This window comes from Theobroma cacao, chromosome 1 (genome assembly GCF_053813885.1).
Source record: "Theobroma cacao isolate CCN51 chromosome 1, ASM5381388v1, whole genome shotgun sequence".
Taxonomy (NCBI): domain Eukaryota; kingdom Viridiplantae; phylum Streptophyta; class Magnoliopsida; order Malvales; family Malvaceae; genus Theobroma; species Theobroma cacao.
The window spans coordinates 13171650-13187143 of record NC_142639.1 but is presented as its reverse complement, the minus strand read 5'-3'; the positions used below and the strand labels follow the sequence as shown (position 1 = coordinate 13187143).

Here is a 15494-nt window from a genome sequence, read left to right as displayed (position 1 = left end):
AAAGTGATTTTATTAGCACTAAGCCTCAATACACTTGCAACCGGGAATAATGGTATGGAAGGAAGTTAATGAGCAATATGGTACCGAAGAGCGATGATAAAACTTAAAACAGAGGTAAAACCCAAGAGTAACAACAACATTAAGAGAGAGAGAGAGAGAGTAGGTAGTCATGACCAACTATGATTTAGGGAGAAATAAATTACACAAATAAATAGATATTAAAGGGTTTAGGTAGAGAGAGAAATTCTAAGCTATGTTGGGGAAATTCCTCTCCAAATTAATGGAGATATGCATGATACATTCATGTATATTTATGTGTCAATAAAGAGACGTAACTAACATAATCAATTAAAACTTTGATAACTCACTATTATGTAGTCAAGGGGAGGCATTGTGATCGTGTAATTAATTGTTATGTTTGGCGTTATTACTCGAGTATAATGATAATATTGCTGTTAAAAATGATTGTGATGGTATGTATTAGAAAAAAAAATAATTTAAATAACTCATTTGGATTTAATTCGAATGATAAGAGTGTAATGAGATTTTAGTAAAAATTTTATGTTCTCAATTATACCAAATAAATCGGTACCAAATTTAATATCTCAAAAAAAAAAAAAAGTTGTAAGAGAAAAACTCCTTAACTAGTACATAGCTAATGAAGTTAAAAATTCATTCCTTATCATACAATTTGAGGTTAATCTAAAATTATTACCAAAAATCTTAGTGTTAATCTCATACTTCTATAGAGTAACGATTATATAATATATTTGGGTAAGAAGAAAGACAATTATAGAATCAAAATTTATAGAAGAAGATAATGCATTTATAAATTCCAAGCAATTTAGAGCTCATCCATATGTGTACGAACAGCAACTCTACTGCATTTGCTAGGACGTGGATAAAATAGAAAAATATAGAACAACAGTGGAACACGGTGATATATGATGAGGTTTTACTTCTAATTATATTCATTCTAATTTTTCACTTGCCCATTTAAAATCTTCCCTTCAAAATCTTATATATTCTCCTTTGCTCACGCATAACCTAGTACTACAAATTTTGGCAAATTCTGTTTATAAACAAAATCAAACACACAACACAAAATGAGAAAACAGAGCGCGTGGGGGGACCGAGACATAGATCGCGTGGGGAAAGGGAAATAAGGACGAGAACTAAAAAAAGCAACGAAACGATGACCCATCACTCCAAACTAAATCTTAAGCCAACAGTGCGAGTATGTTACATTAACTTCTTACTCGCTCTCTCCTATTTTTTCCTGTTTCTCTTTATTTTTACACCGTTCCTCTGTCTCTCTCTCTAAGATAATTTTCAATCTAAATTCTCAGAAATCTCAAATGTAGAAAAAAATCCAACCCTAAAATTCTTACTCTCTCTTTCTCACACGGTAGGCTTTTCCCTTTTTTTTTTTTTTTTCCCTCATTTCTCATCTCTTTCTCTCTCGCTCTGGTGTTTGCTTCCCGAGAAAAATAAAAATAAAATAAAATAAGAAAGAGAACAAGAAAAAAAAAACAAAGGAGAAGAAGGGTTGGGATCTCAACAACTGTCACTCTAACCTCAAAACCATTTTTTCTCTGGTTTTCCTTTTTCTTTTTTTCTTTTGCCGGGAATCAAAGGGATAGCTCTTTCTTGCCTTTTTTTTTTTTGGGTTTTAATTAGATTTTCGTTGTAAGCGGCGGTAAATTTTGATGGGAAGTTGGTGGTAAATATAATCGGTGAATTTTGGTTGAAATAATAGAGGAGATGAGCAAAGAAAACCCGCCTGAGCCACTCGATTTCTTCATATGGACTGTTGAGGTATTTCTTTTTTTCTTCGTCTTCTTCTTTTTTTGGGATCTTTACTCCTGTAAAGTTTAGATCTTGAGTTTTTCTTTGTGTGATATTTTAGTATTGCTACTTGAATGGGGAATTTTGCTAATCATATTATCATTTTCTCAGTTGGAAGTTTTGATGGTGACATTTCTTCACTTATTTTGATTAAATTATATAAAAAAAAGAGTCTGTAAGAGAAAAATGGGTATTTGCTGATTGTCAAAAATTTTAATTATTGTAATATTTTGATTTTTGGTTTTGATTATTGGAAACTGTTAAAGTGAATGGATTGATATCAATTAATCGTAAAGGCGATAAATTTTTATTGGTTGTTCCTCATGATCAAAATTAGGCCTTAGCTAAGGAAACTTGTTTTTCGGTTTCCTTGTTATCATTTTGGTAAATGAAAATTTAGTTCTCTATGGTCTTGGACCTTGTGGTTTCAATCTCTCTCTTTCTCTATCTCCTGGTATAGAATACTTGTATTTTAATGAACCAATTTTCTGTTGGCTCTGTTTTAGGTGATTTTGAGCCTGCCCTCTTGTTTATGAATGACCTGTTAGCATTTCATTAGAAAATGATTGTTCAATGTTGCTATTTTTACCCTCTTGGTGTTGGGATGGTTGGCATGATCTATTTAGTTGTGGGGTTAGAGGTGTTGATATTGTTTTGTGGTGATTCTTCTTTTTGTATACTGTATGCTTTTTGATTACCAGGGCCCTGTTTGTTAGGGCAGCGCAGTGCGGTGGGGGGTGCAGTGGTGAGGAGCCCCCACACACTGCCCTAACAAACGAGCCTAGATTGTGGTTTCAGATATGTATTGCAATTGGATCTTCTCTGCATTTCATTTTGTCTGTGTCAAAACTTGCATTTATAGTGATGAGCACCCTTATTGAAGGTTGTTGGCGAAGGTCACGGTGATGTTGTTTGAGTGGATAAATGAAATTTTCTTAGATGTGTGGCTGTCCAACCATAACAACTTAGTGGATAAGTGCTTCTATGGTCTTGGTACCTGCGATATTGTATATCAAATTTCTCCTTAACCCAATCTGTTGTGTTGACATTCTAATTAAAGATATTCTCACGCAAACTTGTTATATTCCCAATTGACAAGATTACCCCAATTTCATACAAGTTGTCAATTATTCAAGTCTAAAGGCTAAAGGAAAGTGAGAAAGAAAGAAAAAGGAAAATAATTTCCTGGGTGCAGATTTTGGAGTTAGCGTGGGAACTTGGTGTTACCTCTTTAGTGGTGAAGTCCCCATTGGAGGGAGACTTCTTTTCGGAGGATGACTGGAAAAATCAATAGGTCCATCAGTTGGGTATTCATTTTTGAAGACAGGTCTGTTTATGTTCAAGATATTAGACATTTATGACCTTTTTGGAATGCCATGTTTAATTTTTTGAAAGGTGCATTAGCTATGTATTTATATATCTTTATCCTGCATGGACGACATGTATTTTTGTATCTGCTTGTCAAATGATGAGGCATTCAACAACTGCATGTTTTTGGTGAACCAACGTAGCAACAATGCACATTGTTACATGCAACTTTGAAGGCTAGACATGGAGAAAATAATTAAGCACACGACCTTTCTTTTCATCATCATTACCTTTCGGATTATGGAAACTCATAGTGATACATCTGGTTAACCCCCAAAAGAAAAATGGAAAATTGAGTAACAAGGTAATTTTGCACAAATTGAGCCATTACTACTGAACAGTGCTGCAAAATGTGTTCATTTTATGATGTTATCTAAACCAACAGTTCCTTCTTGGTGAAGAATTTGTAACATGTTGTCATTTTAACCTTTAACATGAGTAGTTTTTGATATGGACGTTTGATTCAATGGCATGCTTTTGTGCTGTGGTCTTTTTTATCCTGGCAGGATGTTGGTATGTGGTTGGAAGAGATAAATCTAGGTAGCTACCGCCAGATTTTCAAAGAAAATGGTGTCAATGGGGAATACCTAGAAGGCATGTCCATGTTCACAACTGAACAAATTCTTCGGTTTATAAGGCGATGCCATATGAAGTGGGGAGACTTCATCACACTATGCAAGGAACTCAGACGAATTAAAGGTCTCTCTCTCTCGCTTGCTCTCTTTCCATGCAAAAAACTTTTGCCTCTCAATCATTGGAAGCTACTTCAATCTTAAAAATTGCTTGATTATTTGTCAGTGTTCTTATGATAAGAGACATATTTCTGTGAGTAGTATTTCTTCAGTTGCACTGGTTTTCAAAACATAGGAGCGTTTCTCTGCTGCATGCATTATTTGTCTAGCAACCAGGCATTGACTGATTTAGATTCGCTGGAACAAGACAGTATGCATCATTTACCTACGAAGCATGAACATTTTGCCCACTCTCATCAAACAACAACTTCTGACACCCAAGGGGGAGCAGTGCCTTTTGTGTATGAATTGCTAAAATAGGAATACTGGTTGGATTAAGATTTGTTGATGCCTGTTTACATGAGAGAGGCTGGCCACAGTATGCTGTAACTTTCAAATGGTTTAGTGATATTGGGATTGCTATTCAAGAAACAATTTGTTTTAGGGAGCTCTTCTCTGTTTGTTGTGTGCACAAACAAGAGGAACTTATTCTCACAAGTAGAAACGTTTCAAATTGATTGATATATTTAAAATGTATTCTTCAGTGGCTTGCCTAAAAGGAGAGCAAAAAGTTCGCAGGCCATGGTGGGCTCCTTCTTGCCTTTCAGTAGTCTTTGTCAAGGTGGCAAAGCGCAACAGACAGTCACGTGTTGTTTCGTTGAAGCTGGAACCATGATGCAAATTATGCTTTTATGTACGTATATGTAGTTTTTCTTGTTGTTTAGGGAGCAAAAAGTAGGGAAAAAGCTAAACGTTTTTTTTGTCTTAAATCTGTCAAGGAGTTGCTGATAGTTCTTCCTTCAAGAACTCTTTTACATATACAAGCCTTTTTAATATATTTGTCATCTGTTGATGTCATGCTGTATCATGTGTCTTATTACGTGAAGCAGAGTGCCATTTATATTGGTATCAAGGAAATGGTGATAGGTTGGTAGGTACCATAGTGAAGATATTCACTCTTGGACATTCACATTCCCTTGCAGAGATGCTACAGCGCTTGTGTTGTCTGAAAAAATTGAAGCTGCGACTGTGCAATTTGAAAAGCTTCTGAAATGTGAAACCCAAAATGCTGCATATTTCCCCGTTAATACAGGAAAATAATATCTTTATTTGTATGTTTAGAATCTATATATTAAGTTTTCATATCTGGAGAAGCATCTGCTGTTTTGAGTGCGACTAATCTTGGTTGGAAATCATTATTATCATTAATTAATATAATGGGAGCTTGTGACTCTAATGTGCCTGATATACTCATTGAAGGTAAGTCTTGCAAATTTCTCGTTTGTGTTTACGCCAACTTTATTTGCAAAGAAAAAACTTGTACAATGTTTTAGGGTTTGAACAAAGTGGTTAGGTGTTATTAAAAGAAAAGATGCCGATGCCTGTCTGGGTCAGGAACAAGAAATTGCTATTCCATAAATAATTAGACAAGAAATTTTATTTCGGGAAAAAAGAAACAACTCCAACCTATTTAATAATTCAGTTGGATTGCTACTTAGTTTAAGGTTCATAGTAAATGAGTTTCCTCAAAATTCGGTTTTAATTTAAAATAAAAATATAAATTTATGATTTTATTTACAAATCAATACAAAATTTAACCATCCAATCCAATGCAATCCAACCCAATCCAAATAATAATAATAATAAAAAAAAATTGGCAAGCAACTAAGGCAAGCGTTTTAAATCAAAGCCATGGACCCAACCGCATGGGATAGCCTCTGTCCTCTGATGACCGAAAAGCAATTCAAATTTCTTTTCTCCCACTTCCAACTCTCTGAAGCCTCACTCCATTTTTCTCAAAAAAGAAACAACCCTCGTAAACCCTAAAACCCCCCCATCAAAACAGTGGAAGAAAAAGAGAAAAAATGTTCTCACCAGGATTGAAGAGAAGCAAATTAAGCTCACGAAAGGAGAGAAATCTAGGCCAAAATCTAGCCACACCTGATTCTCCTGTTACTCCATATACTGTGAACCGTAAATCAGCGCACGAGACTTCGATTCCCGATCGCCCAAACACTGGCACTCCCGCTCCTTGGGCTCCTCGCTTGTCTGTTCTTGCTAGGTAGCATTCGCTGTTTCATTTTGAGCTTTCTGCTTGAGCTAGAATCTTATGATTTCTGAATGTTGGAATTTAATTTGAATTTTGGATCATAATCTTGTGCGTATTTCTTTGTATTTTCCTTTCAAAAAGGTTTCTTCTATGAGTTATATTCTGAAATTATGCTCCTTAAATTAAGCTGAAGAAATGTGGGATTGTGCAAGCAAGAATAGAACCTAATTAAACTGTAGAATTTTTTTTTCTAATAAAACTTGCTTTAGTTGAAGAATCTGAAGCTGGATATTTCAAGAAATGAAGGCTAGGATTAGTTTAACAGTTGAGGTTATTCCTTCTTGTGGATGATGTTTAACTGAATGTTGCATGACGTGCAAATTGCAGCAGTCATGCTTTGCAATCTTAAAAAGTTGAGTCTTCTGATCAATCGTCTTGCAATTGGCCTCACTCCTTTGTATTTTTCTGAAAACTTTTCAAGGAATTTACTTCTACGTCTCATCAAATAATGGTTCCAATTGCCTTTTATGTGTAGGTTACACATGCTTTAGTTGTGATGCAGGATGAGTTAGATCTCAACCTATACTATGATTTATGCCTTGATTTAGATCTGATTAGAGATTAATGTTGAAAATAATTAAAAAAGAATAGAGGAAATAAAATACATGGCTAGATGAGTAGGAGATTGGAAAGAAAGAATGCCTAACCTGTAAGGGTTCATTTAGAACCACATCCAAATTTAAAGAGAAAGAGTTGCAAACTCTAACCTGTCATTAAAACAAAGAAACATACTCCAGAATAAATATGAAAAACCTATGTATTTAGTATCAGTGCTTCATCTCCAAGTTACTAGGTAAAAACCCCAATGAACCTAAACAAAAGTTGCCAAAATACCTTACTTCCTAAAAATAGATAATTGCAAATCTAAAACAAGGGTAGAGCTCTATGCCTCATATTGCTCCTGCATCAAGTTGTTTGCATCTTAATGTTTTTATAGATCTCAAGAGTTATGAATTTAATTCCTTTCTGTGTCTGTCTGTGGTTTAAAGTCTTGGTTAGTAATATTTTTAATATTGTGTCCTATTGTATGCAGAATTCCACCAGCCAACAAGAATGAGAAGGGGGATGAATTAGATCCAATTAAGCCAGTGTTTGTTGGAGAGTTCCCACAAGTTGTTCATGATGAACAGACCAGTTTTCTGCGGAAGTGTCTTCCTGGTCAGTGCTGCTGGCTCCTATGATTAACTATTTCCAGATTCTATGTGATTCCTTTGAAAAGGCTAATTTGATGCTTCTGTCTAATATGTGCCAGCTGATGTTTGTATATCGGGTGGAATGGAAAAGGGAACATGCCTATCATGGATTATATGTGGGAACAAAATCTTTATCTGGAGTTATTTGTCATCTGCAGCTTCGAAGAAATGTATTACTCTTGAACTTCCTTCTGATGTTTTAGAGAATGCAGATGTTGGGAGAAATTCCTATCACTGTAATAATTGGTTGCTTACTGTTGTCAATTGGAATAGCACCTCGAAAGGAACAAACAAAGTTCCAAAGGATTGCTACTCTGCTGGCATTGTTTTGTGTAACCAAAAAACTCGAGCTGTTGTATACTGGTCTGACATCTTTGCTGATGTGGGAAATGCTCCTGTTACCAGTTTTGCATCTTCTGATGAATCATTGGTGACTTCTTCACCTATTGATGGCAACAACACCACAAGCAGGCAGCAGCAACGTAGTAGGCATGGAATGAGTTTTATTGGTTCAAGTTCTTTCAACTCTTTGATCGCTTCTGCAATTCCCGGTACCCAACATGTATGTGTTGCCCTTGCGTGTAGTTCCAGTGGTGAGCTTTGGCAATTTTACTGCAGCCCCAGTGGCATTCAATGTGATAAAGTATATCAAAACAAACAAAATTCCCAAGGCACTGGTATTGGTCAACTTGTAGGAAGCAAGGGATATCCAAGGTCAATGATATGGCGTCTTCGATACTTTTCTGTTTCAGACCACAACCGACAATTTCTCCTACTGACAGATCGTGAAATACAGTGTTTTAACATCAAACTCTGTCCTGATATAGAAGTATCAAAGCTTTGGTCACAGGAAATTGTTGGTAATGATGGTGATTTGGGTATTAAGAAGGATCTGGCTGGACAAAAACGAATCTGGCCTCTGGACCTGCAAGTGGATGATCCTGGTAAAGTGATTACTGTTCTTGTTGCCACCTTCTGCAAGGACCGGGTTAGCAGCTCAAGTTACACTCAATATTCTCTTTTGACCATGCAACATAAGTCTGGGGTAAGGGTAAGCATCTCCTCTGATGTACATGAAAGGGTTTTAGAGAAAAAAGCTCCAATCCAAGTAATAATCCCAAAAGCAAGGGTAGAAGACGAGGACTTCTTATTCTCCATGAGACTTCAAGTTGGCGGCAAGCCCTCAGGATCGACAATCATATTGTCTGGTGACGGAACAGCAACAGTCTCCCACTATTATAGAAATTCTACTCGGCTCTATCAATTTGACTTACCTTATGATGCTGGAAAAGTTCTAGATGCTTCGGTTCTTCCTTCTACTGATGATGGGGAAGATGGTGCATGGGTTGTGCTTACTGAGAAAGCAGGAATATGGGCAATACCAGAAAAGGCTGTTGTACTTGGTGGGGTTGAACCCCCTGAGCGAAGCTTGTCCCGCAAGGGGAGCTCAAATGAAGGATCTGCACAGGAAGAGAGAAGGAACCTTATGTTTGCTGGCAATGTTGCTCCTAGAAGGGCTAGTTCAGATGCATGGGATGCTGGTGATAGACAGCCACCTGTTATGACTGGGATTATACGCCGAACTGCCCAAGATGAAGAATCAGAAGCTTTACTAGGTCAATTTTTCCATGAGTTTTTGATATCTGGGAAGGTTGATGGATCACTAGAAAAGCTGAAGAATTCTGGGGCATTTGAAAGGGATGGAGAAACTAGTATCTTTGTACGTACAAGCAAATCAATTGTTGACACCTTAGCTAAACACTGGACAACTACAAGAGGTGCTGAAATTGTTTCTTTGGGTATTATATCTGCTCAACTCATGGATAAACAGCAGAAGCATCAAAAATTTCTTCAGTTTCTTGCTTTATCCAAGTGCCATGAGGAGTTATGTTCTGGACAGAGTATGATAGTCTTTTTTTTATTCTTCTTCTTTTTCCTTTTTTCTTTTTGAGTTTATTTGTGCACAACACTATGTAGTCTCCACCATGTTTCAGAGTACACTGCATATGAACTCTAAGTAGGAATCTACCTTTTGGTTGGTTTTGAACTGTTATTTAGCATATATGTTAATTTATGACCTTGTAGACTTAGCTGGGCGTTTCCTGGTTGCAATATATAAACAAGTTGCAGTGAAGTGAGCATGTGGAGGTGATATTTTTAATTTTGAGTGGCATTTTAGGTTCTTATCTTTTCCTGGTGGTCATATCTTGATAACTGAGTAGCATCTTAGATTCTTTCTTTGTGATGCAACAAAATACTGTTTTCATTGCCAGACTCTCTTAGACGTGAACCATGTGAATAGTTTTTTATTCTTGATGCTATATCTGGCCGCAATTTCTTCACCTTCCTTATCATTTAGTACAGGTCTGGGGGAATTTTGTCTCCCCAGTAGAGTGAAATAATTTATTTCAAGGCTGTCTTGCCTTATAATAAAAGAAACAAAAGGAGAGAAATCATCCCTAACTTATTGCTTTTTGGCAGGACATTCTTTGCAAATCATCTTAGAACATGGTGAAAAGCTCTCTGCAATTATTCAACTCAGGGAACTACAGAATGTGATTAGCCAAAATCGTTCAACTGGAGTTGGCTCCACACATTTAAGTTCTGAAACTCTAATTTCAGGTGCTCTTTGGGATCTTATTCAGTTAGTTGGGGAGAGGGCCCGGCGAAATACTGTCCTTCTGATGGACAGAGATAATGCTGAAGTATTCTATAGCAAGGTATCTGATTTTGATCAGGTGTTTTATTGCTTAGAAAGACATCTAGAATATATAATCAGCTTGGAGCAGCCAGTTGAAATTCAGATCCAAAGATCTTGTGAACTCTCAAATGCATGTGTTACCATATTTCGAGCGGCGATGGACTACAAAAATGAGTATCACCTATGGTATCCACCACCGGAGGGCTTAACACCTTGGTATTGTCAACTGGTGGTGCGTAATGGGCTGTGGAGCATTGCTTCTTTCATGCTTCAGCTGTTAAAGGAAACATCGGAACTTGATGTGTCAGCAAAATCAGAACTATATTCTCATCTAGAAGCACTAACTGAAGTTCTACTTGAGGTGTCCAGTGGTGCTATCACTGCTAAAATAGAGCGAGGAGAAGAACACAAAGGTCTTCTAAATGAGTACTGGAGTAGAAGGGATGCACTTCTTGATTCCCTTTATCAACAAGTTAAAGGTTTGGTAGAAGCTGGGAATCAGGTTAATCTTTTTCTACCCGGTATATCTTCTTTTATTCCTTGTTGTCCAATTGTGCACATCCTTGAATTGTTTATCCTTGCAGGACATAACTGAGAGCATAGAAGAGAACAATCAAGAAATCCTAAGAAAACTATCTTCAAGCTTGCTGTCAACATCAAAACAACATGAAGCCTACCAGACCATGTGGAACATATGTTGTGATCTCAATGATTCAGGATTGCTCAGAAATCTTATGGTATGTATATGGTTGTTTGCTTTGACACACTTTCTTGTTTCAGTTCATTGATTTTCTTGAACATGCGCCATCGCCCCTCTTAGGTATGCAATAGCATGTGCTGTCACTATTCATGCACAATTGGCAACTTTTGGACAAATCTCCCTACGTTTTCCTAAGCAGTGCTTGCTTCAAGTTGCCATAATATATGGAACAAACATGTTAACTGTAATCTTATTATTGTTTATTTTTGTAGGTTCAAGTGTTATTTTTAGTATTTTGGGAATTATTAGTGTATTTAGGTTGTAGATAGTATTTGGAATTTAGGTTAGGGTTTAGGATATGGCCTATAAGTATCTATTTTATTTCAATTTCTAGTAGCTTTTAGTCAATGAGTATCATGAAGTGAAAGTTGAGTTTTGAGTGCTGAGATTTCTCCCCTCTTTGGTTCTCTATGTTCCTTCCCCAATATACATGTTTTTTTTTTCAAAAATGTCCCTAAATTCCTCTTCTCCTTCCTCCTTTCCTGCCCGATTTCCCTCTATTCTCTGCTTTCTCCCTCTCTCCCCCTTGTTACCTCACTGCTTTTCTACAATAACTTTAGATTATCTGTTGTGCAGCATGAGAGCGTGGGACCTAGAGGTGGATTCAGTTACTTTGTGTTTAAGCAGCTTTATGAAAAGAAGCAATTTTCTAAGCTACTAAGGCTTGGGGAGGAATTCCAGGAAGATCTATCTAATTTCTTAAATCATCATCGGGATCTCCTATGGCTTCATGAAGTGTTTCTTCATCAGTTTTCAGCAGCTTCAGAAACTCTTCATATATTGGCTCTTTCTCAAGAAGAGGACTCTATTTCAACCACTGAAGATGAGACTGATGCTGACCATGCAAATCCTGTACCAACTTTGGCTGACAGAAGACGAATTTTGAACCTCTCCATGATAGCTGCCTTTGCAGGTATCTATTTTCTTAGCTGTCATTTATTTCTTGGTTGTGTTCTGGTTTGTATTTTCCATTGAATTCATTTTCTGTTTTATGGGAAAGTTTCATTCTTTTTGTCAATTGTCATAAAATGCTGATTTGGTAGAGGAGAAATCTTGAAAATTTTTTTGATCAAAATGGAAAAATAAGGAAAATGACATGGATGCATAGAGCTAGCGGGACTTTTCCAAAAGGTAATGCAGGGTGCTTATGGTTATAAATATATGAAAATGGTTAAATTTAGTTAATATAATCTGGATTATCAAGAGTGTTTACATTTGTTAAGGGTGTTTTTTGAAGGATTATGTGAATGCTATCGTTAATGGATAATGATTCTTTCTCTGTTTTTGCTTCTTTTATTATATTCCTTGTCCAATAGTCGAAAAACATATTTTAAAGCTCTAACTATTGTTAGGTTAGGCCCACAAAATTGCTCTTTGATTTCCCTTTGGTCCTTTCTGATTCTTTATCACCTAATGATCAGGTAAGGATCCTGACTCTCAGCCAAAAGTGAAACGAATAGAAGCTGATTTGAAGATTTTGAGATTGCAGGTTTGTTGGGTTCAAGGAGAATCTTTTTTCCCTGTGTTTGTCTTTTGTCCTTTCTGATGCATGCTTTATCAGGTCATGATCTCTAGTGATTCATATTAAATTGTGATACTTTCTGGACATGGGTGTAATCAAGCTGAGCTGAATCGAGATAATGGAAAGCTCAAGCTGGAGATTGAAACTTGATTAATAATTGTAAATATATAGATAAATATTAATAGTTTATACTGATGTATATATTACATTATTAAAAGAATTGGAAACTCAATTTGGCTCGCAAGCTGTTTGTGCTGACTATTAAATGTGTAAGCTCCCCCCTACACTTCTTGTGGTTTAAACTTTTTCCAAAGGGTTTATATTTGATGCCCTGTTGGTGTATAGTATCTATACACTATCTCTTAACCATAGATTGTCACCTAATAAAAGTGTAAAGGTAAAAGTTTAAAAGTTTCCAAAATAAATATTTTTAAATTATGAGTATTTATTTTTGATGGTTCTCAACTTTTAAATATATTTATTTACGAGGTGACAACAATTGATTCACTTATAGCATGTAGAATCTATATACTAGCAGTGCATCAAATATAAACCCTTTTCCAAATAGCATCCTGTGATTTTTTTTCTCAAGTAGCATCCTGTTGATAAGTTCTTATAAGGGTTACTTAGTAAAATTAGAAAAATGCCCATAAGTGTGAACAAAGAGGATAATTTTTGAATTGAGAGTATTTTGGTATTATTGTTGGGTGACTTTTATAGGGTAACCCCCAATGAGAATAGGACTAATCACAGGGTGTTATGTAATATAAGTTAAAACCACATGGGATGTAGGTGGAGCTATCCTATTAAAACTTGAATTTGGTTCTGAGCTACTTGAGCTTAAGCTCTGGCAGTTCTCAACAGTTGATGATTCAAGCTTGAGCTCAGGTATTCACTGAGCTGTGCTCAAGCGGCTGACTAGCCTAACCTATCGTCACCCTTACTTCTGAACATACAGTCCATGGGTGAAACATTTTCTAATTTTTAGGTATTTATAAATCGAAATTTCTTAAAAGTTTTTATAAGCTGTAGATGCTGCCATGTGCATCTCTTATTATCCATCATTGAACTATTTAAGCAAGCATGTTGGAAATTCCATCCTCTCTTGTTCAACGTAGTTCCCCTGTTTAATAGAACAACATATTCCATGTTTACTAAAATATCAGTTAGCCTAGTTCCGAAACAGTTTCTGATCTTAGGTTCTATTATATTTCTTCATTCCTATAATATTTTTTTGATGTTCTGCAAGTAATGGGGTATTATTCTAAGTAAAAGAATAATGGAATTCCATATGGCATCTAAAATATCTGATGAGAATTTCCATGATATTTGGCTCACTCTGAGCCCTTAATGTCATTTTTAGTCATGTGAGTGAATTATCCTACTTCTCATTGTTTCTGCATCTATTTCTTTCTTGATGAGAGATTCTGAAAATCTCAGAGAAGACTAGGAAAATGATTCAGATTCTATATTACAGATTGCTTTTTGAAATCTTTTAGGCATTCTATATCATGTTACGCAAGTGCTCCAAGTGCATTGGTACATGCAAATATATTAATCTGCTTTATTCTTTTTTTTTTTGTTGTCTTCTGCAGGAAGAAATTATGGAAGTTCTTCCTACTGATGACACGATGCAACATGTTGAAAAGCATCTCCTTCGTCCTGAGGAGCTTATTGAGCTGTGTCTGCAAAGTAGAAGTAGAGAGCTAGCTTTGCAGGTTTTTGATGTATTTGCATGGACTAGCTCATCGTTTCGCAAGAGCCATAGGAACCTTTTGGAAGAGTGCTGGAAGAATGCTGCTGATCAGGATCCTTGGAGCCAGCTCTATGAAGCGTCTGTAACCGAAGGGTGGAGCGACGAGGAAACCTTGCAACAGCTAAGTCAAACTATACTTTTCCAGGCTTCAAATAGGTGTTATGGTCCGAAAGCGGAAACCATTGAAGAGGGATTTGATGAAGTGCTGCCATTGAGACAAGAAAACTTAGAAGCAGCCAGTCTGAATGATAAGCGTTCATCTGTAGAAGCAATATTGATGCAACATAGGGATTTCCCGTATGCAGGCAAGCTAATGCTGACTGCTATCATGCTGGGTTGTGTACAGGATCATGCCAAAAAAGAAGAGGGTCTTTCCCCAGTGGTATGACACATGATTAGGCTAAGGACGAAAGAGAAATTAATTAATCATAATAATTTTCTTGAAATTCCAAAAAATTGGCTGTCACTTGATATGTGCATATTGCATTTCCTTTGACAAAATTCTCTTATGGGTTAAAACATGTTAGTAATTATCTCTCTTATTATAATCCGTTTATAATTTATTATATATATATATATATATAAGTATAAATGTCAAAAAATATTGATCGATGAAATGAACATTTTTATTTATTATATTTTAAAATTATGATTTTAAAAATTTTTATTATCATAAATATTAAATAATAAAATTTATTCAATTTATAAATAAGAATTTTAATTCCATTCAATAATTTTCAATTAGATACTATCTATGTTAACAAAGTTCTAATCTAATTTAATTATCTAATTAATCTATAATTCTACTCATTTTTAAAAGTTAGAATTCTAAGAGTTTTTAACTATTTCATGTTTTCACTATTATAAATAAATACTTCATTGGAAATTTTGAAATATTCTATCTATTAGTAATTTTGATATTAGTTTTCTTATCACGCAAATTCACTTTTTTTTTATAGCGATGATTGTTTTTCTTTCATCTTATTATCCAAGTGGATTGTTACTTTAAAATTTAAAATTATTATTCTGTTTTCTACAAATTTATAAATTTTTATTTAGCTAAAGATTCATCTATCTTGCTTAAAGTTTATAATTTAATATATTTAATAATTAATTTTGTTTTTTTGTTTTAAATATTTTGTAGAAAATGAAATTTGCAATTTTTAATATAATTTTTGATGTAATTTACAACACATGCGATACAATATCCAGTATTTATAAAAGTATGGCTGCTTGTACTTTTAATTGGTGAAAATGGATATTTTTATTCATTATATTTAAATTACTATTCTAGATAATTTTTATTAATTTTAAATATTAATAAGATTTATCCAAAGTATAAATAAGAATTCTAATTCCCTTGAATCACTTTTACTTGAAATAATTTTTTCTGATTATAAATATTAATAAGGTTTATAATTTTTGTTGATTATAAATATTAATAAGATTTATTTCATTTCCCTTAGTAGACGAAGACAATTTCTTTTCATTTTATTTTTAGGTGA

General features: G+C 35.0%; 2 protein-coding genes across 3 annotated transcripts; both read left to right on the top strand.

Moving 5' to 3' along the window:
• The first annotated feature begins 1287 nt into the window (after positions 1-1287).
• LOC18612446 (Sterile alpha motif (SAM) domain-containing protein) lies at positions 1288-4812 on the top strand. Its single transcript, XM_007049251.3, has 3 exons — positions 1288-1818; positions 3723-3915; positions 4493-4812. The coding sequence occupies exons 1-3, from the start codon at positions 1765-1767 to the stop codon at positions 4621-4623; spliced, it is 378 nt and encodes a 125-aa protein (XP_007049313.1). The 5' UTR covers positions 1288-1764; the 3' UTR covers positions 4624-4812.
• Positions 4813-5645: 833 nt separating this feature from the next.
• On the top strand, positions 5646-14537 carry LOC18612445 (Nucleoporin, Nup133/Nup155-like protein). 2 transcript variants are annotated; one of them, XM_088808804.1, is made up of 8 exons: positions 5646-6009; positions 7091-7215; positions 7310-9151; positions 9732-10453; positions 10536-10688; positions 11288-11624; positions 12133-12200; positions 12273-12477. In XM_088808804.1, the coding sequence occupies exons 1-8, from the start codon at positions 5813-5815 to the stop codon at positions 12297-12299; spliced, it is 3471 nt and encodes a 1156-aa protein (XP_088664930.1). In that variant the 5' UTR covers positions 5646-5812; the 3' UTR covers positions 12300-12477. The 2 variants fall into 2 exon arrangements, with proteins under 2 accessions (XP_088664930.1, XP_007049309.3); XM_007049247.3 differs by lacking the exon at positions 12273-12477 and adding an exon at positions 13829-14537 and having other exon boundaries at positions 5647-6009.
• The last annotated feature ends 957 nt before the right edge of the window (positions 14538-15494 follow it).